Below are 27457 nucleotides of genomic sequence, written 5' to 3'. Positions count from 1 at the left end.
TTTGTTACACTTACGGGTAACAGGCTTAAGTGCAACCAATTCAAAATACTGCTATGCCTTATTGTTGTTAAATCACAGAATTTCTCACTCGAAACTTTTATGTTATAACTTTATAATCATAATGCTATCAAAATATAATATTAAAGTGTCTGAGTGACTGTTAAGGCAGAAAGTAACTAAAACTTAGTCTATACTGTGTCTGATGTCACAATTCAGACATATAAAAGGCCTACCAAAAAGTTTATTTGGATTTTTATAAGGGATGGAAGACACAAGGAGCGGACAGATTGCATTTAGGAATCACAATAAACTACAGGAATATATACTATACCCAATTTTTTATCTTATTATTTCCACCTAGCTCCAAAAGAAAGTGAGGTGTTCCTGTCCCTATTAATAGATGATATTTTTAGATAACACACTTAACCCTTGAATAACAGGGGTTTGAACTGTGTGAGTTCACTTAGATTTTTTTCCTGTGTAAACACGACAGTACTTCATCATCCAAGGTTGGTTGAATCCTCAGAGGCAGAATCCCATATGTGGAAGAACCACACATAAAGAAGTCCGACTGTAAGTTACACATGGATTTCCAACTGTGCAGAACATTAGCACCCCAACCCCTGCGTTAAGGATGAACTACAATGCAGAATTATGGACATACATTGAATGTAGATGGAACAGAATTAGATAATATTAATAGAGCATCTGTTGCTTCTTCCAATTTTATCATTATATTTCATCATAGTTTCTATTTTATCAGATAATCTTGCCTCTTCCTCCCCACTCTGCCAAGATTACACTAACCCTATCCAAACTCTACTCCACATAGTTCAGAAACAACGTTAATTTCTATAAGTAGACATCGCCCTGAGAGTTGAGAAAGAAGACAGCCTAGATTAATTGGGAGGAAATGACCCAAAGAGCCTTCAACCATGGAAGGAAGAGAACGGCAATTCAGTACACAAATCACCATTTAATCCACATGGATTTAGGTTGGAGATAATCAAGAGATACCTGCAGAATGAGGGCTGGTCTTAATAAATATAATAATAAAACAATAAAGAATGAATCAGACAATAAAATAAACATGATACCAGAATGGCTCTGGAATTTCTCTTTGGAAGGGACTTTTTTAGGGGGGCATATTTACTTAGGGTGACTTGGGGGAAATTGATGAAAATTAGGAGGTAGGGTATATTAAAGTCTCTCCAAGTCATTCCTTGAATTGTACTGGCCACAACCATGGGATGTTGCTTTTCTTTAAAATTCAAAAAGTAGTCAATTTATTTTCAAATACTTCAAGGTGGGTACAATCCCACTTAAATAAAAATAATTAGCAAAAATAAGTGTAAACAGACTTTTATCATAGTCAGATTTTCCCACTATAACTTCCCTAAAACCAACATTTGAAGTAGTGTCAGGAAGTTAATTCTAAGACCAGTACTCAAAACATCAAAGTTCTCTTTTCCAACACCTCCAATTTCTGAATAGTGTTCACTGCTATACCTCTTTTATCTTTCTCTCTGTGTATTCATTAAATAACAGCATAGTAAATCAAAATACTAACCTAATCCAGTGTGTATACCAGGTAGATTGTTACAGTGCATTTTACTGTGCACATTATGAACCCGCTCATAAAAAGGACACAAAGTAAGTCACCAGTGACGGACGTACCAACAAACTTAAACAACAAAAATTAACATATCTATTTAGAATCTGGCTCTTCTCTAACTAAAACCTATTACAAACACAATGAACCAATTACCTTTCAGTAATTCTAGATTCTCTACATAAATAAGACTCATAACTTATCAATTCAGAGGGTCCTTTTAAAAGTTTTTAAAAATTTAATCTTTGGGGGCTTTATTCAGAGAAAGAAAGCAAAGTTGTTCATAAGAAAAAAAGTTGCTAGAATTCTTCTTATTTAACTCACAAATAAAAATTTCACCTACACTTAAGCAGTAGGTGAAAAAAAAAAAATCCTTTAGAGGTAGCAATGAATCTGTATCTGAATAGGCATGTGACCAATCACGAATTTAATGGGACTCTTGGAAAAATACACTGGCAGCCTTTGCTTTAGATTGTGATCTAACATAGGTACCTCTTGATTTCAGAACCACATTCAGCCCCTGATAGCTACCAAATTCCCAAGTTATAAAATCGGATCACCAATATTAAATTAGATTTGGACATTCAGAAAACAACATAAGCAAGCCCTACCACTTGCCTCACAAATCACAGACTTCGTATTTTAAATCACAGTCTACTGATAAGCATATCAAAGTACCTACAGAGAATTCAAGAATCCTGTGACTTGTAGGGAACTCTTCTGACAAGCTTAACTCTCAAGCTGTTTTTAGGAAACCAAACAGCACGGTAAGCACACTATCTCCCATAAAATGAATCTCTTTAAAATTAAGTCCATAAACTAAGGAATGAAATGGAAGGCTGGCTCTGTAATTTCCAAAAATGTTAAGCTGCATACAAAACAACACACTGCTGAATTCTAAATGTGAGGTGTAAACCTGACAAAAGAGAAAAACAGGAAAAATACATAGGTCATATCTCAACAAAATGCCACAACCATTTTTTTTAAGAGACAGGAATCATTAAAAATCATTTGTTAATTTAGATATTAGCTTAGAAATGTTTCTAAAAAGAAAAAGAAAGAAGATACAAGTACCTTTAAAATGAAAGGAGGAAGATTTGTGTGCTATTCTGTTAACATATAAATTATCATATTACATTATTTTATATATTATATTGATGATAAGCCTACTTTATAAGTCCCTAGGACTGCAAGGAGATCCAAACAGTCCATTCTAAAGGAAATCAGTCCTGAATATTCATTGGAAGGACTGATGTTGAAACTGAAACTCCAATACTTTCGCCACCTGATGCAAAGAACTGACTCACTTGAAAAGACTGATGCTGCCAAAGATTGAAGGCAGGAGGAGAAGGGGACAACAAAGGATGAGATGGTTGGATAGCATCACCAACTCAATGGACATGAGTTTGAGTAAACTCTGGGAGTTGGTGATGGACAGGGAGGCCTGGCGTGCTGTGTCCACGGGGTCACAAAACGTCAGACACAACTGAGCCACTGAACTGAACTACTTTATAAAGGCTTCTCAGGAGGCGCTAGTCATAAAGAACCCACCTGCCAAAGCAGGAGACAATCCCTGGGTCAGGAAGGTCCCCTGGAGAAGAAGGAAATAGCAACCTACTCTAGTATTCTGGAGAAACCCCATAGAAAGAGGAGCCTGGCGGGCTCCATGGGGTCGCAAAGAGTCTGACACAACTGAAGCGACTGAGCACGCATGCAAGCCTACTTTAAAACATAGGCTTGTTTACCATATCTACTACTTCGACACAACAAATATGATTTGTGTGTTTAACAAACATTAAGGAAATGTCAGCTCTTAGACCACCGAGAGACGGAAGAGATGTAGAGAAACCCACCTAAGAGATAAAACTTTCTTCTATTAGTTTAGTCTGTTTGCTGACAGTTTTCAAGTGTCCAACTGGTCAATTGGTGGAGTTCTTAGCTCTGAGCAGAATGGAACCCTAAGAGGTTTTCTTAATCTACCATCAACCATCTTCTACCACAAAGGGTTGTACATACTGATGGGGCATTTAGGACCTAATCCTTTAAAAAACACCACTTCAAATTCAACCAGCTGGCCATATTAATGAAGCTCAAAGAAAACTCAAAACAAAACAAAAAGTTCCATCAAGTTCCTTTCACAAAGGGACATTCCCCCCACACTTCAAATTATTAATATGGAACATTCTTAAAGAGAACTGAAAACAGAAGGAATATACTGATAAATGACAAGCACAGATAGAAGTTCATGGCCAAAGGTACAAATAGGAAGCATGGGTTATTACTGAGTAGTTAGTTCTTTTTGACTAGAAAATACAAGTAATAAAGAGAATGTATGAAGGGAGACTGGGGCCACACTATGCATGGACTTACCTAAAAGACGTTTGGTTATAAAACACTGATATAAATGTTGGGAGAATTTTGGTGAGGTCGAAAGAGTCAGATCATTTATTGATATTTCTAAGACTGAATTCAATTATACAAGGGGGAAAAAAGTGTAGTTTTGTTCTAGAAGAAAGAGGAATCAGAAGGTTAGCATGTTACAGGTAAGTTCACTTTTATTTTATTTTTTTTTTAATTTTTTTTTGTAAGTTCACTTTTAATAGTAACAAAGATATACCATACTTCAGTTTCCTCAGGGATATAAATAATGCTTATCTTTACCTTAATTATAACCTTGCTGTAGAACGCATTCTGAATTAGAACCTTGATACCAAGGCAATGTGACGCTCAGTGTTTATATTCACTTTTTAATCTGTCATTTATTGAGAGCTTACTGAGTGCCATATATTGTTATGTAATCCATATGGATTATATTAATAACACTTCAAGAAACTATTTTATATAACCAAAACTGGTCAGCTGGCAAAGAACTTATTATGTTTCCAACTTACTGAAAAGGAAAATAAAGAGTAGTCAAGTTTCCCAAAAAAGTTAAGAGTTAAGGCTACATAACAAAACTGAGATGAGAATTATATAAAGATGTATATATTTTATTTAAAGGATTAAAAAAAAATATTGTCAAGACTGAGAATACAGAAAACAGTAATGATTAACAGCACTGGGTACAGTACACATCCTCCAGAGAGTATAAATTCACTATAATAATATCCAAGACAGAAGACATTACCATTTCTTCCGATCTTCCCTAAAAACAGAACAGAATAGCAGCTGTGAAATCACACAAACTACTAAAAAAAAAAAAAGGTCGGCATCTTTTAAAAAGAAAAAAACTAACTCCTAATCAGCAATACATGACAAAAAACGACAAGTCTCCACAGACTAGTTATTTACGGTTGGGTACAGTTAGAGAAAAAAACAGGATGAGAGTCCCTATTCATGTGGCCAGAAATCAATCCCTCGGCAATTTGTTTCACGTGAGATCACTTTCACTCTCAAGAGAACGCCGGTTCCTGGGAAGAACAAACCTGTTTTGGCAAACCCCCACCAGGAATAGCAGCCTGGCGATACATCTCGGTGGACGAGCCTAGATCCTACCCGCTCCACAGGTAAGGGCAGCCCAGCGAGCAGGAGGAAATGCGTCCAAGCCGACAGATGCACACGCTGAAAAAGGAGGTCACGAAGCTGAGAGCACCGATTTAACCCCTTGGTCTCTGGGACCCGGGAAGACTCCGTGGGAGAGCATAGAGACCTGGGGTTGCGGGGGGGGGGGGGGGGGGGGCGAGGGGCGGATTTTTTTCATTCTTTCTTTTTTTTTTTTTTAATGATGTGGGTATCTGTGGCGGGAAGGCCTTTAAGTCCTTGCAGGCTCCCTCCACCCCTCACAACTGAGCCTGACTTCAGACCGCCCAGCTACCTCGTCACCGAGAAACCGCTCTGCGGCTGCACCCCACACCTTGGCCACCCGAAACCTGCAACTCGCCCCCCCACCTGCTTTCCTTCCAGGGCTCCTGCCCACTGAACCGTGACTGCCTGGCCAGACGGTACCGATCGGCCCCTCGTCAAAAATGCACCCGGAGCCTAACTTTTAAACGCTCTCCCCCAACGCCACCCCGGCCTTGTTTCCCCCTCAGACCGACCGCGTCCCGGCTCCAAGCCCTTCGGCCGCTGGCTTGCAGAGAGGGCTTTGCTGAGGCCGTGCAGCCCGCGCCCCCGGCCCGGGCCTGCGGAGGGGCTGGAGACAAAGAGGCGGCTGCGCCGCCGCGGCCTCCAGGACCGTCCCCTCGGGGACAGCTCCGCGCGCCCCCCACCCCGCCACCCCAGCTCCGCTCGCGCGCCGCCACAGCCTAGCCTCACCGGTGGTTCTGGGGCCCGGGCTTCTCGCGCCCGCCGCCGCAGCCGCCAGACGAACAATGGCAGGAGAAGGCGCCGGCGTCCGAGGCTCGGGCCTCTGCGGCTCGCTGGCCCCACGGGCTGCAGGCGGACTGACTGACTGACTGACTAACCCGCCGGCTGGAGGGAGGAAACGAGCGAACGAGCAAAGGGAGCGAGCGGGCGGCCCCGGCGCGCGCCCTCCCGCCTTCCCTCCGCGAGGCGAGGGCTGGCCCGGCCCGCAGCCAGCCCGCCCCGCGAGCCCCTCCCTCTCTGCTCGCCACAACATTGTAGTAAATTTCTATTGGACGGCGCCGGAGGGAAGGAGGGGGCCGGGCCCGCGGCCCGCCAGCCCATTGGCTAAGGCCGAGTTCTCGCTCCTCACGTTTCCCCCCGCCCTCCCCTAGGCCGGTAAAGAGAGGGGAGCGGAAGGGAAAAGAAGGGGAAAAGGCCAGGGGCTAGCCGCGTGTGCGCAAGCGCAGGTCGAACCCTCTCAGGTCCTTAAGTTCCAGGGGGCCCCGCGCTACCCACGTGGGGAACAGAGCAGCCAGTGCCCTGGACGAAGGTGACGCTCTTTCCCCCCTCCTCTCCCCACCCCTCCATAAGGGTCTGAGATTTGGAAGTTGCTCCCAAGCTAACCACGCTCGCTGGCTGTCCCCCAAATGCACCTACTGACCTTACTTAGGTAAGTCATTCAGTTTTTCCGGGCCTCCGTTTCCCCATCTACTAACTTGACATCTCTAGGCGCCATTCCAACCCTGATATTCGATGAGACTTGACCTCTCCTGGCAGCTGTGTAAGACCTGAAATGGATGCTGTGTATTGCGGCCCCGCCAAGATTTTAGCTGTCTTCTGCATTTACGGGTCTCCTAATTCTACTGTGGCACCCTCAAAATCGTGAGAACTTAGCTTCGGAAATCTGGTCTCCAGCTGACCTTAGAATAGCTCTCACAATTGCCTGATGTGCCCGTTATTTCCTTTCATTAGCTTCAGAGGCCACTTGAACCTTCCACACTCCCTGCCAGGCTGGGGTCTAAACCAGCGAGCAGAAAGAAGGCTCAGTTTTAAGCATGGTCCCTATAAGGTAAGATAGTTCTGGTGTTCCCATTTTAGAGATGAAGAAACCCAAGCAGAGAGGCTTAGACCTGCCAGGATAAGAAGTCAGGCAATCTGACATAGGAGCCTGTATATGCCAGCTAGGCTGTCTCCTTGTATCTAATCCTAGACCCCTCACAACTCAGCTTGGCCTCTAGAAACAGAGGTGGGTTGCCATTTCCTTCTCCAGAAGCTCTTCCCAACCCAGGGATTGAACCTGGGTCTTCCGCACTGCAGGCAGACGCTTTACCATCTGAGCCACCAGGGAAGCTCAGACTTCTGCTGCTGCTGCTGCTGCTAAGTCGCTTCAGTCGTGTCCGACTCTGTGCAACCCCAGGGACGGCAGCCCGCCAGGCTCCCCCATCCCTGGGATTCTCCAGGCAAGAACACTGGAGTGGGTTGCCATGTCCTTCTCCAATACATGAAAGTGAAAAGTGAAAGTGAAGTTGCTCAGTTGTGTCTGACTGGTAGACCCCATGGACTGCAGCCTACCAGGCTCCTCCGTCCATGGGATTTTCCAGGCAAGAGTACTGGAGTGGGGTTGCCATTGCCTTCTCCCAGAAACAGACTACCTGAGTTCAATTCTTAGTCTCCCTGATTGTTTGGCCTACTCTGTGCTTGTTTCCAACCCATAAAAGGGGACAGTAACAAACTCCTACCTACCTCAAAGAGTTACTGTAAAAATTAGATGAGTTAAAATATGTAAAGGGCTTAGCTCACAGTAAGATCTACCTAAGTGTTAATTATTCCTGCTATTTGGAGACTAAAATATGGACTGAGAGGTGTGGGGCTCGCTGACCTAACAATAATATATTTGGTAAGCACTAAATTGTCAGCACTGAGCTGAGCACTTTACATGGTTATTTGTTTGAAACAACATGAGACCCTTTAGGATCACCTGACTACCCTATCTAAAACAGCCTCCACTAACACACCCTTGCCACACTTTAATTTTGCTTCATGGCACTTCTACCTTCTACTTTATATTTATCTATTTGTCCCTCTCAATAAGTTGCTGCAGTTTAGACTCATTAGATCACAAGCTCTGGGAGGGCAGGGACTTTGTCTTTTTGTTCATCCCCCAGAACAGTGCATACTCAATAAATATTTGCTGAATGAGTGAATGAATTATCCCCATGATATATAAAAGGAAGCTGAGGCTTAGGTGACTTGGCCAAGGTCATTCTGTGTACTAGGGTGAAGCACCTGTGCTTGAATATTCTGGTCCCCTGCCTCAGGTCCTCAGGTTCAGGGAGCTCTAGCTCTACCACCTATGTGCCTCAGAGGTTCCCTTCACCTATCAGACCTGGAAATCTGGTGCCATGAAGGACAAATCCTGAAGATCAATCACAAGACAGCTCACCACTACCATCACCGTGTTATCCAGCAAATACAGATTCATGAAAACCAATATTCTCTATACCATGAACGGCTAGGCAAGGATAATAGCTTCTATTTAAAGAAGCTTGGTTGGAGTGGGTAATATTTAATAATCATCACCCTGGAAAAAAAAAAGTGGGGGTCTCAGACTAGAAGAAAATAGCCAAACATAAGGCAGATATAAACCACTCAAATTTAGACTGCCGTGTGACACCACACCACAAACCGTTGGCATGGGCTTTAGAATCTTTAGAAAAATATTTAAAATCTGATCCTGGCTTTTAATTCTTAGACTGGAGATGAAGGGCCTTTGTAAACTGTAAAGTACTATCCACACATGAGGGATTTTTGTTAATTAGTTAGGTACACACCATAACTAGTTAGGCTAAGTGCCAGATCCTTGAGCATAACTGGGCCTAACACATAGTAGAGAGTGAGAGGAAAAGTCATGCCCAATCAAAGGCAGAGAAACTACCCTAACTCGTGTCCATCTGCCCTCTCAGAAGAGGTTTGCAGATGTCTGCAAACCAGACATCTGGTCCCAGCTCACCCCGAAGAGGCTGCCTTTGAGTACAGGGTAAAAGGTCCCAAGTACCATCTCTGAAGCTAATATCCGAGGAAGAAACCCAGCTCCCTCCCTCCCTGCCTGTCCGGTGCTCACATCTGGGTGGCGACTGCGCCACGCTCCAAGCCCCAGGACGGGGTCTCTAGTGGCCACCTCTATGCCGCCTGCCAGCTGAGCCCAGTGCTGCCTCCCCCACCGCCCCTCCTGTTTCTTCCTAGGGAATACAGGCCCTGCAAGCTGCCTCTCAGCCCCTGAGCGGTCAAGGGCACTAAGGGGAAAAAAAAGAAAAAAGACGGCATGAAAGGGTCCTAATCCTTCCTCATTACGAACTGAGCTCTGGCAAAAAAGCAACACCAGCTGCACAGAAGAGGGTGAAATTAGGTGGTGAAATTAGGTGGTGACCAGTGAGGAAGGCCAGGGAGGGGAGATGGGGCCTCCGATGACCTGGAAGAGATGAGGTTGGAAGAAAGCAGGGGTAGGTGGGGGAACAGTTGGAGACTGAACCATGCCCAAATCTGGGACGTGGGTGGATTAGGGACACAGCTGGCCTGAAGCCCCAGTGACAGGGCTCATGGAAAGCATTTGTCGGTTGTGGGGGTAGCAAGAGATGAAGAGGGCTTTGAAAAGTTGGGCCCACCAGCAAAGTGTTCTGAACAGTCACTACCGAATAAAAACCAACCCTGGTACCAAAAGTACATGAAGAGTAGAGCTTTCCATACGGCCCCTGGTAATAGAATTTAAGTCATTTTACAGCTTTTAAACACAAATGATAAATCAAGCAAGCTATAACAGGGCAGAAAAATGGCTATTTTTACAATGGTATGTCTTTCCAGGGGATTAATTTTAGTAGTACTTGCAGTGTTCACAAAAAAATAGTCAAATAATTTAAAAATTTTAATCAGCATAAAGCCATCAATCAGAAATAATTACCATCAATATTTTGGTGAGAGATTTCCCTTCTAGTACCTCTCCTGTCATATACTTTTTTGTTTATATATATTAAGTCACATGAAATTGCTGATTTTATAAGTTATTAGCAATTGCATATTGTTCAGCCTAATGCTTTTTTAAAATTTAGATCGTATTGTTTCAGAACCAACTTTTTTTTTCTCCTAACAATATATTATGACACCCACAGTACCCTCAAGTGGATGGACCGTAATTTAATTAAACTTAAATGTTAATCATTTAGGTTATTTCCCCTTTTTCTCTCCTTTTACTTTCCTCTTTTCTCATTTTTTTCTTCTTTCTCTTTTTCTGTTTTCCCATTTTTTCTCTCTTAATACTTGACAAATATCCTTTTTATGTCTAAATTATACCCATGATTATTTTTTAGGATGCATTGACTGCAACATATGTATATATATTTTTTCATTACAGCATACAAGGCTGCCTGTGCTAGCCTTTTTCAAGATAAAAGCAAAAGAAATCAGCAGATGCAATGAAAGACAATATCTTAAATGAATACTCATTCATATTTGAAAACACAGCATGTTTTGACCTCTTTGATAGAATGCACTTTGCTTACAAAAACTGCATTAAGCTCTGTTTTAGAGTTCTCTGTGCATAGTAAAAGCAAAAAAAAAAAAGAAGAAAGGTAAATATGATCAAAATACATATATTGGAGTTGGCAAGTTATGTCCTTTCTTCTATGAAGACACTCTAAGAAACAAGGGGCAAACGGGAAGGAAGTTGAAATTGTAAAAGAGATTCCAGTGGACAGTCACTGAGGTATTCTTTAGGCCTCCAGATTCACAAAATGTTAAACTAGATAGGCCCTCAGAGATCAGCAAGCCCAAGCTACAGTTAAACAGTTTGGAAAAGGAGTCCAGAAACTGGAAGAGGCTTGCCTGAAGTCACACAGCAGAGGTGTGGCAGAGTCCAAAATCTGAACTCAAGTTTTCTGACCCCCACTACAGATTCTGTTCACTTCCTTCTTCTAAGTCCAGCGCATTTCTCTTCTGAAGTTGGAGGCCACAATAAATTGTACAGCCATAAAACCTAGGATTGTCTGAGCCGGAAGGGAAATAGCTTATTATTAAAAATAATGACCATTACATTTATTAGATATTTACTATGTGCCAGGCACATACTGAGTACTTTATATGCATTAATGCATTTAGCCTCATAGCAACCCTGCAAAGTATTGTTAGCCTCAATTACAGTCAAAGAAACTACAGTCTAGAAACATTAGATGATTTGCCCAATGTCACACAGCTTAAGCTAAATCTGTCTTCTACCACTGTCCTCTGCTACACACGGCTTTCATGTCACTCTCAAGAAAGCACTTTGGAAATTAGATGAAGGAGCAACATCAACGTCTGTCCCAAGACCCCAGGGAAAGCCTGCTGCGGCTGCTTCTGATTGGAGCCCTGGGACATTCAAGGAGGGACCCAAGGATCTGACCTCCCACGACCCTTCCCAACCCCCTTCTCTTACCAGCTGGACTGAGCCTAATGGCCCTGATCCAGCCAAGCTTCCAGCTCACTCAAGCTTAACGCACTAATTCTCTCTCCCTCAGGCAGGTAACCCTCCAGGCCCAGAGGGCTTCCCAAGAAACATGGGACAGGCTCAGTGCCACCAGTTCGCTGAGCCCCTTCTAAACCTGCTGAAGTCAGCCTGCCCCAACCCTCCCTGGGGAGAGGGCAAGAGGAGGAGCTATGACGAAGCAGGCAGGGACTGGGGGCCAGGCTTGACTTGCCCTAAGATCCTCCAGAGTTGCTGAAGCAGGACAGTTCCTGAACTGTCTGTCCTGCATTCAGCTAGTCTCTATTTCTAAGCCCTCCAGTGACTGAAGTTTTTCCATGGGGGAAAAAAGAGAGAAATGACTACAAATAAGCTCCAGCCTTAGCTCTGCAGCAAGTGTTCACTGTGTGCTCTGGGCAAGTCACTTACCCTCTCTCTTAGCTCAGGCTGCCTTAGCAAAATGCCATAGAATGGGTGGCGTAAGCAATAGAAATTTATATTCTCACAGTTCTGGAGTCTGAAGTCCAAGATCAGGGTGCCACCCTGGTTAGATTCCAGTAAGAGCTCTCTTCCTGATTTGTAGACAGCCATCTCTTCTCAGCCCCGAGCATGGCAGAGAGAGGGGGAGCTTGCTGGTGTCTCTTCTCACAGGGACACTAATCTCATCATGAGGGCCCTTCCTCATGACCTCATCTAACCTTAATCGCCTCCCAAAGGCCCCGTCTCCAAATACCATCACATTGGGATTAAGGCTTCAACGTGAATTTTGGACAGGACACAAATATTCATCCATTACACCCTCTCTGGGCTCCCATTTCCACACCAATAGAAGGGAGGTGCTTATCCAGGATGTCACAGGGTAGCAAGAAGGATCAATTATGTAGGAGGTGCAAAGGGTTTTTCAGATGACAGGCCCACACCTGCACTGAGTTTATTTTTATTTTATTCTGCTATCGACCAAGCAGGAAAAAACCTCTCATCCCAAGGCAAAAGCCTCCCTAGAACTGAGGGCACACTGGTTCCCCTTTCTTCAGCCAGCAGACATTTATTGAGCACCTCCTATGTGTAGGTACTGGGGGCCATGGAATGAATCAGATGAGTCCAGCAGCTCCAAGAATAAACATCCTCCTCCTCATCCCATATTCGGGTGATGGCAAAAAGAGGTAAAAGGATCGGGGGCTTTCAAGGGAGGCAGACCTGGGTTTAAATCAAAGCTTCACCACTGGGACTTCCCTGCTGGCCCAGTGGCTAAGACTCCACACTCCCAGTGCAAGGGGCCCAGGTTTGATCCCTGGTCAGGGAATTAAATCCCACATGCTACAACTACAGATCCTGCATGCCACAACTAAGACCCGGTGCAGCCAAATTTAAATATATATATTTAATACTTATTAAAAAAATTAGCTCCACCACTAAGATGCTATGTGAGTTCAGACGAGTCACCACCCCTCTCTTCCTTATCTGCAAAATGGGGATGACGTGCCAACCATTGTACCAAGTACTTTTTATGCAACATGTCACTGAACCTTTACAATAGCCCCTTGAGGAAGGTATGACTATAATGCCCATTCTATATATAAGGAAATAAGAGTCTCAGAAGTGAAAAACTTCCCCAAGATCACCCAGGTAGTAAGGGTCAGAATTAGGATTCAAACCCACATCTGCCTGGCTTTATTGCTGGGGCTCTTACAGATTGTTTGCTTTTCTGTAATGGTCATTACAGTAATACCAGTGTAGACAGCACTCTGTATGCCTAGATCCTTTACCTGAATTCTCTTATTTAGTTCTCACAACCCTATGGAGTGGGTACTATTTTAACCCCATTCTTTAGCTTTGGGAACTAAAGTCAAAGAGGTGAAGTAATTTGCCTAGTGTCACACAAGCTTCCCTGATAGCTCAGTTTGTAAAGAATCTGCCTGCAATGCAGCAGACCCCAGTTTGATTCCTGGGTGGTTCAATTCCTGCATCAGGAAGATCCCCTGGAGAAGGGATAGGCTACCCACTCCAGTATTCTTGGGCTTCCCTTGTGTCTCAGCTGGTAAAGAACTCACGCGCAATGTGGGAGACCTGGGTTTGATCCCTGGGTTGGGAAGATCCCCTGGAGAAGGGATAGATTATCCACTCCAGTATTCTGGCCTGGAGAATTCCATGGACTGTATAGTCCATGGGGTCACAAAGAGTCAGACATGACTAAGCCACTTTCACTTTCACACAGCTAAGAAGGGCTATAGTGGGGAAACCAAGTATGTCTGATTCTAGAACCCTATCCTTGCCCACTTACACTATCCTGCCTCTCTTCCCCAGTGAAGCCACGTAGGTGTCTTTATCTGTTTATCTCTGTCTGGATGAGAAAGCTGAAGCCCAGCAAAAGTTAACAAAAAGCCTGCAGGGACCCAACAACTCAGCAGCTTAAACACTGGGTTATTTCCTTCACCCATAATATCTGAATCCTGGGCATCAGAAAATGCCTCTATGGGACTTCCCTGGGGATCCAGTGGTTAGGAATCTACCTGCCAGTGCAGGGGATAAGGGTTTGATCCCTGGTCCAGGAAGATCCCACATGCTTCAGGGCAACTAAGTCCGTGTGCCACAACTACTGAGCCCACATGCCCTGGAACCTGTGCTCCACAACAAGAGAAGTCACTGCAATGAGAAGCCCATGCACCAAAATGAGAGAGTAGTCCCACTTGCCATAACTAGAGAAAGCCTGCGTGTAGCAACAAAGACCCAGAGCAGTTGAAAATAAATTAAAAAAAATTTTTTTTTCATTTTTTTTAAAGAAAGAAAATGCCCCCATGAGCTAGACCTTTGGAAACCACACCTAGCTCCTCCAGGGGCATGGGATCCCTTCTAAACCAAGCCAGGCATGGAGAACCAAGGGTGTAAGGGGGAAGAAACTTTCCAGAACACTGCCTGGGAAAGACAGCGATTAAACTGGTTATGCAGATGCCCTTAGCTTTGGGCACCTCTGTCTTGGCCTCCCTAAGCCATGGACCCATAGCTGGAAGTTGGGAGTTATAGAGGAAGCTGCTCCAGGCCTGGGGCCCCACTGGCCAGCACAGCTGTCTGCTGTGATTTCTGCTGAGAAACAAAAAGCTCAATCCTCTGGGCCTAAGTGCTAATTACCAATAATGACATAATAACCATGTGGGCCCAACAGCCAAACAGTCCCAACTAGAAATTCTGCATAGCTCAGACTCAGGAACAAAAGATCTGGGCACTCCAACGGAAACTGATGCCCTGGCAGAAAATATCAGAAGCTAAAGGGCTTCAGGATTGACCCAACCAAAGTATTATCTGGCAAATGGAGAGAATGATGACCACTCACACAATTATTTATTAATTTAGTGTGTGTGTGTGTGTGTGTGTGTGTGTGTGTGTGTGTGTGTGTGTGTGCGCGTGCACACGCACGCTCAGATTAGTGCTAGAGAAGAGAGTTTCATGTATTCATTAATTCACTCCACAAGGACTTCCCTGGTGGGCCAGTGGTTGAGAGTCCACCTTCCACCGCAGGTGTTCGATCCCTGATCTGGGAAGATTCCATATACCACAGACCAACGAAGCCCATGTGCCGTGTTCTCGACCCTGTGCTCCGCAACGAGAGAAGGCATCACAAAGAGAAACCCGTGTACTGCAACTAGCCCCTGCCTGCTGCAACTAGAGAAAGCCTGTGAATAGCAACAAGGACCAAGCACAGTCAAAAATAAATTAATTAATTTTTAAAAATTCACTCCAGAAATATTTGTTGAGCACCTACTATGTACCACAGACTCTTCTAGGTACAGGAGATATGACACTGAACAAGACAGACAAATATCACCATCGTCTCTGAGCTTACATGCCAGTGAGGGGAGTCAAACAATAAGTAAATACTCCATAAAATATTGTAGGTCAAAGAATGGTAAGAGATGTGGAGAAAAATAAGCCGGGAGGGAGGATAGGGAATGTTGGTGTTGTAATGTCACATTGTTAAACAGAGTTGTCAGGAAAGGCCTCACTGAGACGGTGACATTTAAACAAACAAATTAAGGAGATGCGAGAACGAGTTATGGAAGGATCTGAGGTAGGTGTTCCAGGTTGAAGGACCAGCACATGGTTGGCGGTGTGGATGGTTGATTCACGGACTCGCCACCTGAGATCAAACCTCCAAGTAGTTAACAGAAATGGGAAAGAAAAGGCATCAGATAGACTGATCACCCGTCGTGTACTTGAGCTCTCTTACATCTTGGGACAGCTCTAGAGGTAAGGATAACGCTCACTTGTCTTGCTGCTTTACGGTTGAGGAAACAAGACCCAAAGAAGAGAGGTAATGATCCCACAGAGGCTTCCCAGGCCGTGCCGTGGTAAAGGATCCACCTGCCAAGGCAGGAGACGCAAGGGACGCGGGTTCAATCCCTGGGTTGGGAAGATCCCCTGGAATAGGAAATGGCAACCCACTCCAGTATCCTTGCCTGGAAAAGTCCATGATCAGAGGAGCCTGGTGGGCTACAGTCCATGGAGTCCCAAACAGCCGGACACGGCTGAGCACACACGCACACCGTGAACCGATCACACCGCAAGAGCAGCAGGTCTGCTTGCCTCCGGGTTTCTCCAGCCTCCCTGCCCTCGTCTCTGTGCCCTGTCTGTGCAAATCTAACTACGTCTGTGTCGAGGGGATGAACGGATGGGTGAATCCTGCACATTCTCAAGCCCTGCCTTCTCCATGAACTGCTCCATAACTGGCCTTGGCTCTTTCTTCTTGCCTCTGCTAATCTCACAATGACAACAGTAACAGTCATTCCAGTGTGCCTGCTATGCCTGCCTCTACCTGAATTATCTAGTTGAGCCCTTAAGTATCCATGAGAAGCTGCTAATATTTTTCCCATTTTATAGGTGAGAAAACTGAGGGAGAAGACCTTGCTAGGGGCCCCATGGCTGGTCAGTGGTGAAGCTGCGATTTAAACGGAGCTCTCTCTTGGCCCCCAAATCCCTTCTTTTAATCCTGTAATGTTAGTAGAAACCTCTGACATAAAACCCCTTCCTTTTATAAATCAGAAAACAGAGGCTCCGAGAGGGCATGGGGAAGGGACGCAGCCCTCCAGCCCCCAGTGTAGTGGTCCTTCCACTCCACCAGATTTGAGGCCTGGACCCAGTTTGCCCCTTGAGACCCATCTCACAGCCTCTGCGAAAGTCTTAGTGTCCACTTAGCTCCCTGAGGACAGTGCCAGAGAGCTCAGAAGCCACCTCTGCCCCTGGGCCCTCATCTGTCCCCACAGTAATAAATCCAGCCAAAGCCTGGATGATGCAAGACCCTCCTGACTCTGCTTTTCCCAAGCACTTGCAGTGGCGATGGAGCAGTGGAGGCTGCGGAAGGGCAACTCTGTCCTCGTGTGACTCCTGGAAGAGAGGCCGTGCAGGCGTGGTGCCCAGAGGGCAGAGACAGGCCAGGGGCAGAGGCCAAAATCAGGCCGAGGGTGAGGCTAGAGTGTTCCAGCCAACCAGGAAGGGGGAAGCAGGGGGTGGGAGGGTGGTGGGGGAGATGCTGAGCCTCTGACTCTGAAACCAGTCTACTGGACGTCACCTGTTCAACAAGAAACTATCAAATACTCCAAGTCCCTAGACTGAGATGTTCTCAGAGGCAGCAGTTATCACAGCAATCACAGTTGCTCCCTACCACTGGGAATTCCCTGGTGGCACGGTGGCAAAGAATCCACCTGCCAACTCAGGAGGTGCGGGTTCGATCCCTGGGTGGGAAAGATCCCCTGCAGAAGGAAATGGCAATCCACTCCAGTATTCTTGCCTGAGAAATCCCATGGACAGAGAAGCCTCGGGGACTACAGTCCATGGGGTCACAAGAGTCAGACATGACTGAGCAACTGTGCGCGCGTGCACACACACACACACACAATGATCCCGTATCACTGAGCGACCAAACAACAACCTACCATTGAGGCCTCACTGTGCTGAGCCCCAGACTAAGGGCTCTATTCACCTTACTGCCAGTCCTCACAGTAAAGTCACCCCATCCCACAGCAGAGGAAACCGAGGCTCAGGGAGGTGCCGTGATAGCCAGCATCACAAGCATTCACAGGACAGTGCAAAACGGGTCCGGAGACCGACGTTCCTGCTGCGTGAGCTTGTGCCATCAGCCGCCTACTCTGATCGGAGTTTCCCACATCTGTACCAAAAGAGACTTGGTCACCAGCCTCTGCTGTAAAATCCAAGAGGCTCAGGGCTCCAGTTCCACCCAGACTATGGGGCCACCCACAGATACAGGACATGACATTTGCTCCTCTCCCAATCACCCAGAAAAAAAAGAGCATGATTATCAGCTTGCAGGGGAAAAAAATTAAGCTACGTATTTAAAAAATTTTTGTCCCTTTTTCAGGGCTGCTGCTGGTTTTGGCCTCTAGTCTGGGAGGGGCTTCCTGGGTGGGGAGCTGGGGGGAGCCCAGGCCTTAAAACCACATGTCCTTAGGCCCAAGGCCAAGGGGGGCAAAGGACAGGCGGGAACAACCTCGGCTGTGGGCCAGGACCCGCTGGAGATATGGGGCTGTTTCTTAATCCTTTCCTTCCTTTGTTGGCCAGCGCTGGCTGCCAGGAGAGGCAGGGGAAGCAGTGGGCGGGACCAGGGAGACCAAGAAGTCCAAATCATGATGATTTCAGTAGAGCTGCCTTTGACGGGTGCCTATGACATTCAGACCCCACAAGGCCATTTGTGGGGCTTACCTCATTGAAGCCTCCAGTCTTCACTGTGAGGAAAGTCACTGTCCCCATTTCACTGAAGTGGAAACTGAGGTTCAGGGAGGGCAAAACGACCGAAGGCCACACAACCCATACATGGCAGAGCAGGCAGGGAACCCAGTTTGTTGACTCCTGAGAGAAGCAGCCGCTGGGTGTGACCAGAGTTGGGGGAGAGGAACAAGGAGGGAAGGGGAGGGTGGGTGGGGAGAGGAGAGGGGGGAAAGGGCCCTGGCGGTCTCAGTGAGGGGGGCAGCAGTTACGAAGGCACAGGAAGAAAAGGGTAGCAAGTGTGGGATCTGGGCCTGCCTCCCTGTCCAGCCTCATCGAAATCAGCACCGACCTCTCCCTTTCTGCTCCGGCCATACCAAACTAGGTACTTAGGGTCTGAGCACGTGCGGTAGCTTCAAGCCTTCACACACGCTGTTCCCTAGGCTGGGAGTCTGTTCCCTCCACTGCCCACCTAGAGAGCTCTTATTCATCCTTCAGATCCCCGCTGAGCTCTCTCTTCCCCTGATGCCCACTGTTAACCACCTGCTGGTCTGGGCTCAGTCACTTCATGCTTCCTGAAGGGGAGGAACCTCCTCTCTGCATCACCTTTGTGCACCGCCCACCCCCGCCACAGAACCTAATACACAGTCTACACTCGATAGATGTTTGTTGTCCCTGCTTGTATTTTCTCATTGAAACGCTGAGGCAAGCTAAACAGGTTTTCTTTTCTTAAAAAAGTTATTACTTTTCACTTTTTTTTTTCCCTTTGGCCTCACCTCACAACATGCGGAACTTCCCCAACCGACCGACTAGGGATTAAACCATGCCCTCTGCAGAGGAAGCACAGAGTCTTAACCACTGGACCACCAGGGAAGCCCCCAAAGCAGATTTCCTCATCCACGCTTCCAAGGCGAGGACAACAGGGCAAGAGAGGTGGTGGTGACTTCCAGGGGCCACACAGACATCAGTGGCATTGGCAGGGCTAGAACCCAAGGCTTGTCTGCATCTCACAGCCCCACCCGCCTCCACCCCCAAAGAGCTCCCATCCCTGCCGGAGTCACCACAAGGGACCCCTAAGGCAGCAGGAGGGGCATGGGCCCTGGGGGAACTGAGGTAGAAGGTGCACGGAGCAGACAAGGGGCTTTTACCCCCGTCCCAGCTGTGTCCCTCAGCAGAGACTCCAGCAGGGAGTCCCATCACCCCCAGACCTAAGACATCACTCTCACCTGTCCCCTCCTGCCTGCCCACAGGGGTCCCTTGACATGCCCTGCAGGCTCTGGCTCTGCTTCCTGGACAGAGCTCACAGCCACCCATGGTGCGTGTTCCCCCCTCCCCAGCTCAGTCCCAGGCCCCATATCTCAGCACCGCTCACCTGGAGAGTTGCCCTGCCCCTTCTCTCCTGTCTGTCCTCCACACCAAGTGATCCTCCTGCAATACAAGCCTGACCACCCCATTCCCCAGCTTCCTGTCCAACAGCCCCCGTGGCCTCCACGTCAAGTCCCCTAACTCCCCTGAACCTGTCTCTTCAGCCGTGTTCCCCCAAGTGCAGGTCACGGCTCTGTTCTTGGCAAAGCAATTCCTTCCACTAGGACAGCCCTTTCTCCTGGTCTTTGCCTGAAGAGATATTCGCAGGTCACACTTTGCATCAATCAGAGGTGGAGTTGGTAGTTTCTGTGTCCTCCTCCCCAACCAGACTCTGAGATCCTCAGGGCAGGAGACGGTGGGAGCAGAGATGACATAGATTCACCTCTGTGCCCCATGCCCAGAACGGAGCCAGATAGAGTGGGCGTGAGTGAAAGCAGACAGCTAGGAAAGGGAAGAACATTCTTACTTCCAAGAGGCCTCCTCCCTTCCCACATGTGGGCGCCTTTCAGAACCTGTTAGATTGGTGACTACCCACCCATCCCCGGCATGTTCCTCCCATGCCTGGTCTCCACTGTCTCAAGAGGGATGTTTTTGTAATCCCAAAATAATACTCATAATTATAACTATAATAACAATAATTGCTATCATTGAGTACTCACCATGTGCCTTACGTGCATCATTTAGTCCTCATAAGAATTCTTAAGAGGTAGGCAGGTTCTTTCTTTATCCCCATTTTACAGATAAGGACAGTATGATTCTAAAAGGTTAAATGTCTTGCCCAAGGTCACACAACTAGAAAGCAACAGATCCAGGATTCAAAGCCGGGTCTATCTGACTCTTGACTACTACGCTGTCAGGCCTTTGGCTTTCTATTCTCTCCTTTCAATACTTTTGGAGCACCAGACTAGGTGGGGGTGGGGTGTGTGTGTGTGTGTGCAGCAGAAAGTCCAGCAGCCCCCACCAACCCTGTGCTGGGTGATGGAGATAGACAGAAAAGACTCAGACCCAGCCTCTACCTTCGTGGGCAGGTGAGTTTCACACTAAGAACTGTGGCAGTGAGGTGAGCAGACTTGGGTCTGAGCCCCAACTCCACTCCCAAATAACTCTGTGACTCTGGGTAACTCACTTGATTTACTCAGCACCAATTACATCATCCATAAAGTAGGGGCCATAATGCCTACCTCATAGGGTCACTGGGAGGACTAGATGAGATAATGTGTCTAGAATAACATATAATAACCAGCCCAGCGTATTAAAAAATTCCAATAAGCGGCAATAGTACATATGATGACTCCAATCTCAGGATCCCCAGGCCAAGGCAGGATGCAATTCTCCAGGCTCCCCCACTGGAGCCTCCAGGGCCAAACACTGACAGTGAGGATAGTTCCTGCTCCACCCATTTGCTCATTAAATAATCCTTCTAGGGAAGTATGTTTTACTCACCCTATTTTAACAGGTGAGGTAACCGAGGCCCAGAGATGGTGGGTAATTGAATCAAGTCACACAACAACAACAAAAAATGGCAGAGCTGAGTCCTGCACTCAGCCACTCCCACACTGGGCAGAGGCCAACCCTTATCCCTGGACCCTGGCCAGCCTGCTGGGGAGTGTGGGGCTCCTGACTCCTAGATTCTAGTTCCTCCTGGGTGGGAAGTTAAAAGTAGGAGAAAGGAGCCAAAAAGAGGAACTCTCTGCTTTGTCCCCTCCCAGAGTGAGCCCAGGGTGGGGAGGAAACCAGCAGTTACCCAGCAGGGCCTATGCCCAGCACTTCTCACCAGCTCCTCCCGCTGCCCACGTCGGGCAGGTGTCAGGATATGCATGTCTCTGATGAGGTCTCCAGAACTCAGAGAGGGTTGTGTCTTGTCCGAAGTCACACAGCTAGGAAAGTGGCAGTCTCGGGAGGCAGAGTCCCTCCTCATCCCTCCCGCCTTCAGCCCTAGACCCCCAGCAAGCAGCCCCACCCTTCTGATGACATCCAGAAGCTTCCCCACTCCTTCCCCAGACCTAAGCAGAGGCCCTAGTCTAGCAGCCTAGGCCACTCTCTGTGCTCCCTGATGCCTGCTTGGTACTTGACCCCACACTCCGTTCAGAGGACCGGGGGCTCACTTAACAGAGACCTGACCCCAAGGAATTCACCATCTTGGGAGCAAAGAGAGGATTCATGTTCACTGAGACCCTTAACGCTGGGCACTTCACATGCATTAGCCTTTTAATCCAATACAAAGTACATCGATGGGTGCACCGTGATTCCGAATTTATATGTGCTTTCATTCAGAAATATTCACTGCACATCTACGACGAGTCATTCTATCCTCAGTGCTAGGGGACAGCAGTGAGCAGGAGAACAAACATCCCGGCCCTCGTGGGGTTCACACGAATAAAACAACAAACATGCTTGTATCAGGTAGGTGTTAACAGTCCCAGCTCACAGAGGCGAAACTGAGATGCAAAGAGCCACCTAACCTGCACATGGCAGAATAAGGATTCCATTCCAGGCCAGTCTGCCCCTGAGACCTTTGCATTGTGTCACGTGACCCCAAAATCACTTCAGCATGCCATGCATCCGGCGAAAAGTCAGCTGGTTGTGACAGTAATCTAACTTCAGAGTTAGGACCCTCCCAGGGCTCTTCCTCCCCCCACCCCAGGCCTCCCTTTATACCTCCCAGTGGCCTTAGAGCCACGTGGCCGTTCCTTAGCAGAACCAGTACTCACCCAGAAGCAGCCACGGGGTCACGCAGCCGTCGGGGAGAAGCCGCGGAGCCATCGCCACAGTGGCACATGGAAGGAAAAGACATCAGTGAGACACAGGACAGCCAACAAACATGTCTTCGGGGTCCCTCTTTGGCCTGAGCATGGGTCCAGGGGAACCCTCCCTCTGCCTCGGGGGCTCTCTGGGACAGATACCCTCTTGGTCAGCAATCTGATAATCTACCCTGAGCTCATGAGGTCTCCCAGGGCCCAGCCCACTGGAAGCAGCGGGATCCCTGTGCACAAACATTAGCTGAGCACCTACTGTGTTCCAGGCGTCAGTCCTTGCCCTCATGGAACCTACAGTCAGTGAGGAGGCAATCTTATAAAAACTGAATTGCAACTGTGATGAGCGCTTCAAGGAGGAGGCTTAAGAACTTGGGTCCATACCCTGGCTCTACAACACACTAGCTTTGTGATACCAGGCCTATTTCTTCATTTCTCTGCACCTCAGTTATTCTTCAGTAAAATGGGGAAAATATTAGTACCCACCTCCAGGGTTGTTTTGAAGACTGAGTTAACATATGTAAAACATTTTGAAGAATGCTTGGCACACAGTAACAGAGTAAACTCTTCAGAAATGTTTGCTACTGTTACCATAGGGAGCTGTAGGCATGGGTTTCAGAGGCCTCTAGTGTGGGTCAGGCCACCTGAGAAGGTAGAGATGAAAGGAGACAAGAGGTGAAGCTCTAAGCCCAGTGCCTGGTGTATGGTAACTAATTATACTCAATAAATAGCGGTGACATTTATTGGTGACATAAATAGGGCTGGTCTCCAATGCATCCCCAGGGTAAAGCATCTCTGCAGAGTTGTTATCAGAAATGCTCCCTCTCCACAAACATACAGCCAGAACTGCAGCATTGAACTGAAAAATAACTAGCCCTCACCTTCTCACCTGATTCCACAAACTGCCGACCTTCCCAGTAACCCAGGAAGTGGACCAAGACAGAATTACTATTCCCATTTTACAGATGAGCATAGTGAGGTGATGGGACTCTTCTCTGTGGGTTCTTGGGCCCTTACTTCACATCTCCAAACCTAGGTAAGTGGTTGAGCCAAGATTCCAGCTGGCACCTGCCTGGATTTTGTTCTCCCTTCCATTTTTCCCTTCAGTCTCTGCAATACTATCTGTCCAGCCCCAGACAAGCCTTTGCACGTCTCCAGCTTCAGTCCCTTCTTCATCTGAAATCTCAAATCATAATTAGAACTGCAGCCTCCTGAGCACTTACTATGCATGGCGCTCTGTGCCAAGCCTTTCAAATGTCAAACAGCCAGCCCAGGATCCAAGCTCTCCCTCCACAGGCTCAGTCACTGCTACCTGACCCCTCCTCTAACCCTTGACCCCATCGCCAACTTCAGCCACTCACCCGCAGGCCAAGGAATGTCTGCACTCAACGACTCCAAACCCATGCTTTACTGATGGAGAAACTGAGATCCAAATTGGCCATATACCCCAGGCTGCCTTTCATGCCCAGCTCTTACTGGCCCTTTGGAGAAGTTCCCTGTGAGGCCCTGACCCACAAGTTGCTCCTTCTGTTCCTTTCCCTCCTGCTCATTGGGCCCAGAGGGCACCCACACAGCCTGTCCCCCACCTCCCTAGCCTCTCAGAGCTGTGAGCTCACCCTGCAGGGGTCAGGCAGGTTCTGCAAGTAAGGGTTAAGCAATGCGGGCGCCTCAGTACCTACTGGGTGGAGTCTCCCTCTTGTAGCTGAATCTGGGCTTTGGAGTCAGACAGACCTGGCTTAGAATCCCAGCCCAGTCACTTCCTAGTTATGTGACTCTGCTCAAGTCAATTCACCTCCCTGAATAGGGATAATACCTATTCCCTCACAAGGATGTTGGGATGATGAGGCTTACGTAATGTTGCATATGAAAGGCTTGGCATAGCGCACCCTGCACAAGTGCTCAAGAGGCTACAGTTCTAACTATGATTCGAGAACACAGGCCAAGAACAGGACTTGAGCGCCCATTACACTCAACTTTGCCCTTATCCCCATTCTCTGCCCTCCCCTCACGTGGGGTGAGGATAGTCCCAAACTAGGTCCTGGGGGCTCCAGTAACAAAAGCTGGAAGACCTTAGAGACTCTACGTTCCTTCACAGAAAGAGAAAACTGAAACCCTGGGGAGAAATGTGACTGCCCACAGACGATCAGAGAGTAGAATCTTGCCCCGTTAACCAACATCAGAATCTTAGGCCCTGGAGAAATTCTGAGTGACCCATCCCCCAGGGGACCGTCATAAAGGTCTACTCCACAAGCCGCCAACAAGTCTTAGGCCACCATGACCTCTACGGTGAGCCTTTCATGGGTATCCAATTTGACCCTGGTGGCTCAGACAGTAAAGAATCCGCCTGCAATGAGGGAGACCTGGGTTCAGTCCCTGGGTTGGGAAGATCCCCTGGAGGAGGGCATGACAACCCACTCCAGTATTCTTGCCTGGAGAATCCCCATGAGGATTCTGGTGGGCTACTGTCCGTGGGGTTGCAAAGAGTCAGACACGACTGAGTGACTAAGCACTGCACAGCACATTCAGCCCTTTGGTTAGCAGAGCCATACAGTCAAGCAGGAGGTGCTCCGGGAAGGTCTGGGGAACAACCACATGAAATTCCTCTCTGGTTCCACAGCTCTGCTCAGGCTCCCCCTCCAGGGGGTCATTCCTTGCACCTCCCTTCCTCGCTCCCACCCTGGCCAGCCTCTGTCTCAGATCCTATCAGCCGCACCCAACTCCAGCCAGCAGAGCTTTGGGCCTCCAGAGGCCTCTACAGTGTCAGCATCTTCCCAGCCAGGCTGGGATGTTCCTGCCCAGCGCAGGCAGCCAGGCTCCCGGCCAGTGTCCATTCTGCAAACAGGGTGCTGGCCTTGCCCTGCCACAGCCCCATTCCCACTGGCCTAGGGAGCGAGGCAGCCTGGGAGCTTCTCTTGGTGCCTGGGGCCTTCAGGAAGGAGGCTAGCCTGGTCTAGGCAGTTCAGAGATGGACTGATCAGAAAACAGATGGGTGTCACCCACACAAGACACTCCACCCGTATCCCACATTGCCAGGGACCTGGCAGGTCCTGCCTGACTCTCCTGTATACACAGAGGAAACCTCAGGGCTTCCTCACTCCATTCCCTTCTTAATGCACCCCTGCTGGCCTCTTCCCAGACCAGCTACCATTCTGGTCACTGCACACTCAGTACTCATTTGATTCTGCTAATGCCTGTAAGATCTGGATTATTGACAAAGGAGGAACCTGGGGCTCAGAGAGGTGAAGTGACTCATGCAAGGTCACATAGCAAGAAAATGGCAGGGCCAGGCTTCAAACACAGTTCTGCTGCAAGAAAAGTCTATAGGGTCCCCGAAGTCCCCTTCTCTCCCTCCTCTCTGCTCCCTACAGCTTCGGAAAGCCCTTCTTCCCCTAGCTCCCACCCCTGGTCAGTTAACAACTCCCACCTCACCGGTGCTCTTAACACCTTGTTTACATGCACCAGACAGCAGCGGTGCAGGAGTTATTTCTGAGGTGTCTGTTTCTCTGGCGCTCAGAAGGACCCTGAAGGCAGAGAGTGACCCCACTAAGTGCCCCTTAGACCTGAGAGTCTGTCACTTAAACCTCCCTCCCCACCCCCCGACCCCCGGCCAATGAAAAGTCTTCTGGTGGCCTCCTGTTGATCCCCTCCCCACCCCCAGCCTCCTGCCAATGCCAGTCCCCAGCTTGTAACTGGGGTGAAGGTGGGCGCATGCAGTAAGTAACCTCTAGGGCTCTCCAGTGTTCTGCCCCCCCCCCCAGGGCCCCACCCTCATCCTTCAGCAGCTGAGCAGTTCTTCCAGGGACTTCCAGCTGCCCAAAGCCCCAACCCAGGTCAGGCTCTCCCCAAACCTCCTCCTGGAGAAAAGGGCTCAGAAGCAAAGGTGGGGGGAGGGAGCGGGGGAAGCTGCCTTCAGTTCTAATCTGGGCGTTTAAGGGGTCACATTCAGTCGCTCCTCTCCCAGAAGAATCTGTGGGCTACTGGAGTAACCTCCCCCAATCCTACCAGGTAGTCCTCCCCGCCCTCCTGGGGCAAGCTTGGGCTGAGGTCGGTCTGGACACGTCCTGGCCTCCAATTTGCTGGAGGAAAGAAGTCCTATCCCAACCCACAGAGGTGGGGTCTGCTGGAAAGTGTAGATGAGGGCAGGACAGGGAGAGGCCGGGCCACACACAGAGGAGACGAGAGTCACAGGGAACCGGGAGATGAGAGCGAGCCGGAACCAGAGCCCGACAGGGAGACCCGGCCGACGGGAGGCAGAGAGAAGTCCCCTAAACCCAGCCTGGAAACGGAGCGTGTGCGGCGGGGGCGGCGACAGCAGAGCCACCCTGGCCGGCAGAGCCGGCGCCCCAGCTCGCGGGTCCCTCAGTCCGGAAACTCAAAGTCAGTTACGTAAGGCCCGGAGCGGGGCGCAGGGGCCCGGACCGGGCTGCCCGCTCCCGGCGCACGCCGCCCTCCCGCCAGCTCCAGTGGCGCTGCAGCCCGCCCCGCCGGAGCACGCGGGGCCGACAGGGCGGGGTTGAGGGGGTGGTGGGGGGGGAAGCCTGGGCTGCAGCCCTCCGCAGAGACCCGCCCGCCCGCCCCTCACCCCGGACCCCCGCCCCAGACAGGCCCGGAGCCGGCTGGGACCGCGCGCCAAGCGCCCAGCTCCGGACGCGAGCTCTCGGACCCCCTTCCTGCCTCCCCTGCCCCTCACCGCACCCTGAACTTCGGGGATCCCAGACCCCCCCCACTGGACTCCCAGCTCGGAACTGGGGACCGGGGGCCTCTATAGCACCCCCGACCCTGAGAACCAGACCTCTCCCCGCTCCCCGCGGGACGCCCCGGGCCCTTGCGGAGTGCGTCCGTCTGTCTCTCACCCCGTCCCTCCCGGGACCCGGGCTCGTCCCCCAGGAGGTCCAGGCTCACCTGGGCTGGACAGGGCGGGGACCTGGCCGGGCCGGGCCGGGCCGCGTTCTCGCCCTCCGCCGCTCTCGCCCTTTAAGAGGTTCCTGCCACTTTGCCCCTTCGGGGGCCTCCACCTGCACTGACAGGGCAACTCTGGCGTGAGGCCCCGCCCCCGACCCGGGGTGCCTTAGGATTGGTGCAGGCAACTGCCAGTCAGCAGGGCGGCGGGGAAGGGGGGAGGAACTGGGCGGGGCAGAGAGAGCGTCGCAACCGGGAAGAGGCGAGGGCTGCAGGTGCGGCCTGACGGGACGCCCAGCGCTCGCCGGTAGGGTTGCTGACCCGCTGGGTCTGCGGAGGCTC

The 27457-nt window shown here is 49.1% G+C and overlaps 1 protein-coding gene and 1 non-coding gene across 10 annotated transcripts in view; both read right to left on the bottom strand.

The window, feature by feature from the left end:
• EPB41 (erythrocyte membrane protein band 4.1) overlaps positions 1-27249 on the bottom strand; it is a 177594-nt gene extending 150345 nt beyond the window's left edge. For 2 of the 9 annotated variants that reach the window (XM_065930221.1, XM_065930222.1), the window contains exon 1: positions 22175-22254. In XM_065930221.1, the coding sequence (XP_065786293.1) occupies positions 22175-22242 (68 nt within the window). In that variant the 5' untranslated portion in view covers positions 22243-22254. Of the gene's footprint in view, positions 1-5866; positions 6104-22174; positions 22255-27118 lie in introns of those variants that run through there. The other 7 variants (XM_065930230.1, XM_065930223.1, XM_065930226.1 and 4 more) reach the window with 7 other exon arrangements.
• On the bottom strand, positions 7173-7244 carry TRNAC-GCA (transfer RNA cysteine (anticodon GCA)). Its single transcript has one exon. It is a non-coding gene; the product is annotated as a tRNA-Cys (tRNA).
• Positions 27250-27457: the final 208 nt, after the last annotated feature.

Source organism: Muntiacus reevesi, chromosome 3 (genome assembly GCF_963930625.1).
Source record: "Muntiacus reevesi chromosome 3, mMunRee1.1, whole genome shotgun sequence".
Taxonomy (NCBI): domain Eukaryota; kingdom Metazoa; phylum Chordata; class Mammalia; order Artiodactyla; family Cervidae; genus Muntiacus; species Muntiacus reevesi.
The sequence above is the reverse complement of the archived record's forward strand: the minus strand, read 5'-3'. Positions and strand labels throughout refer to the sequence as shown.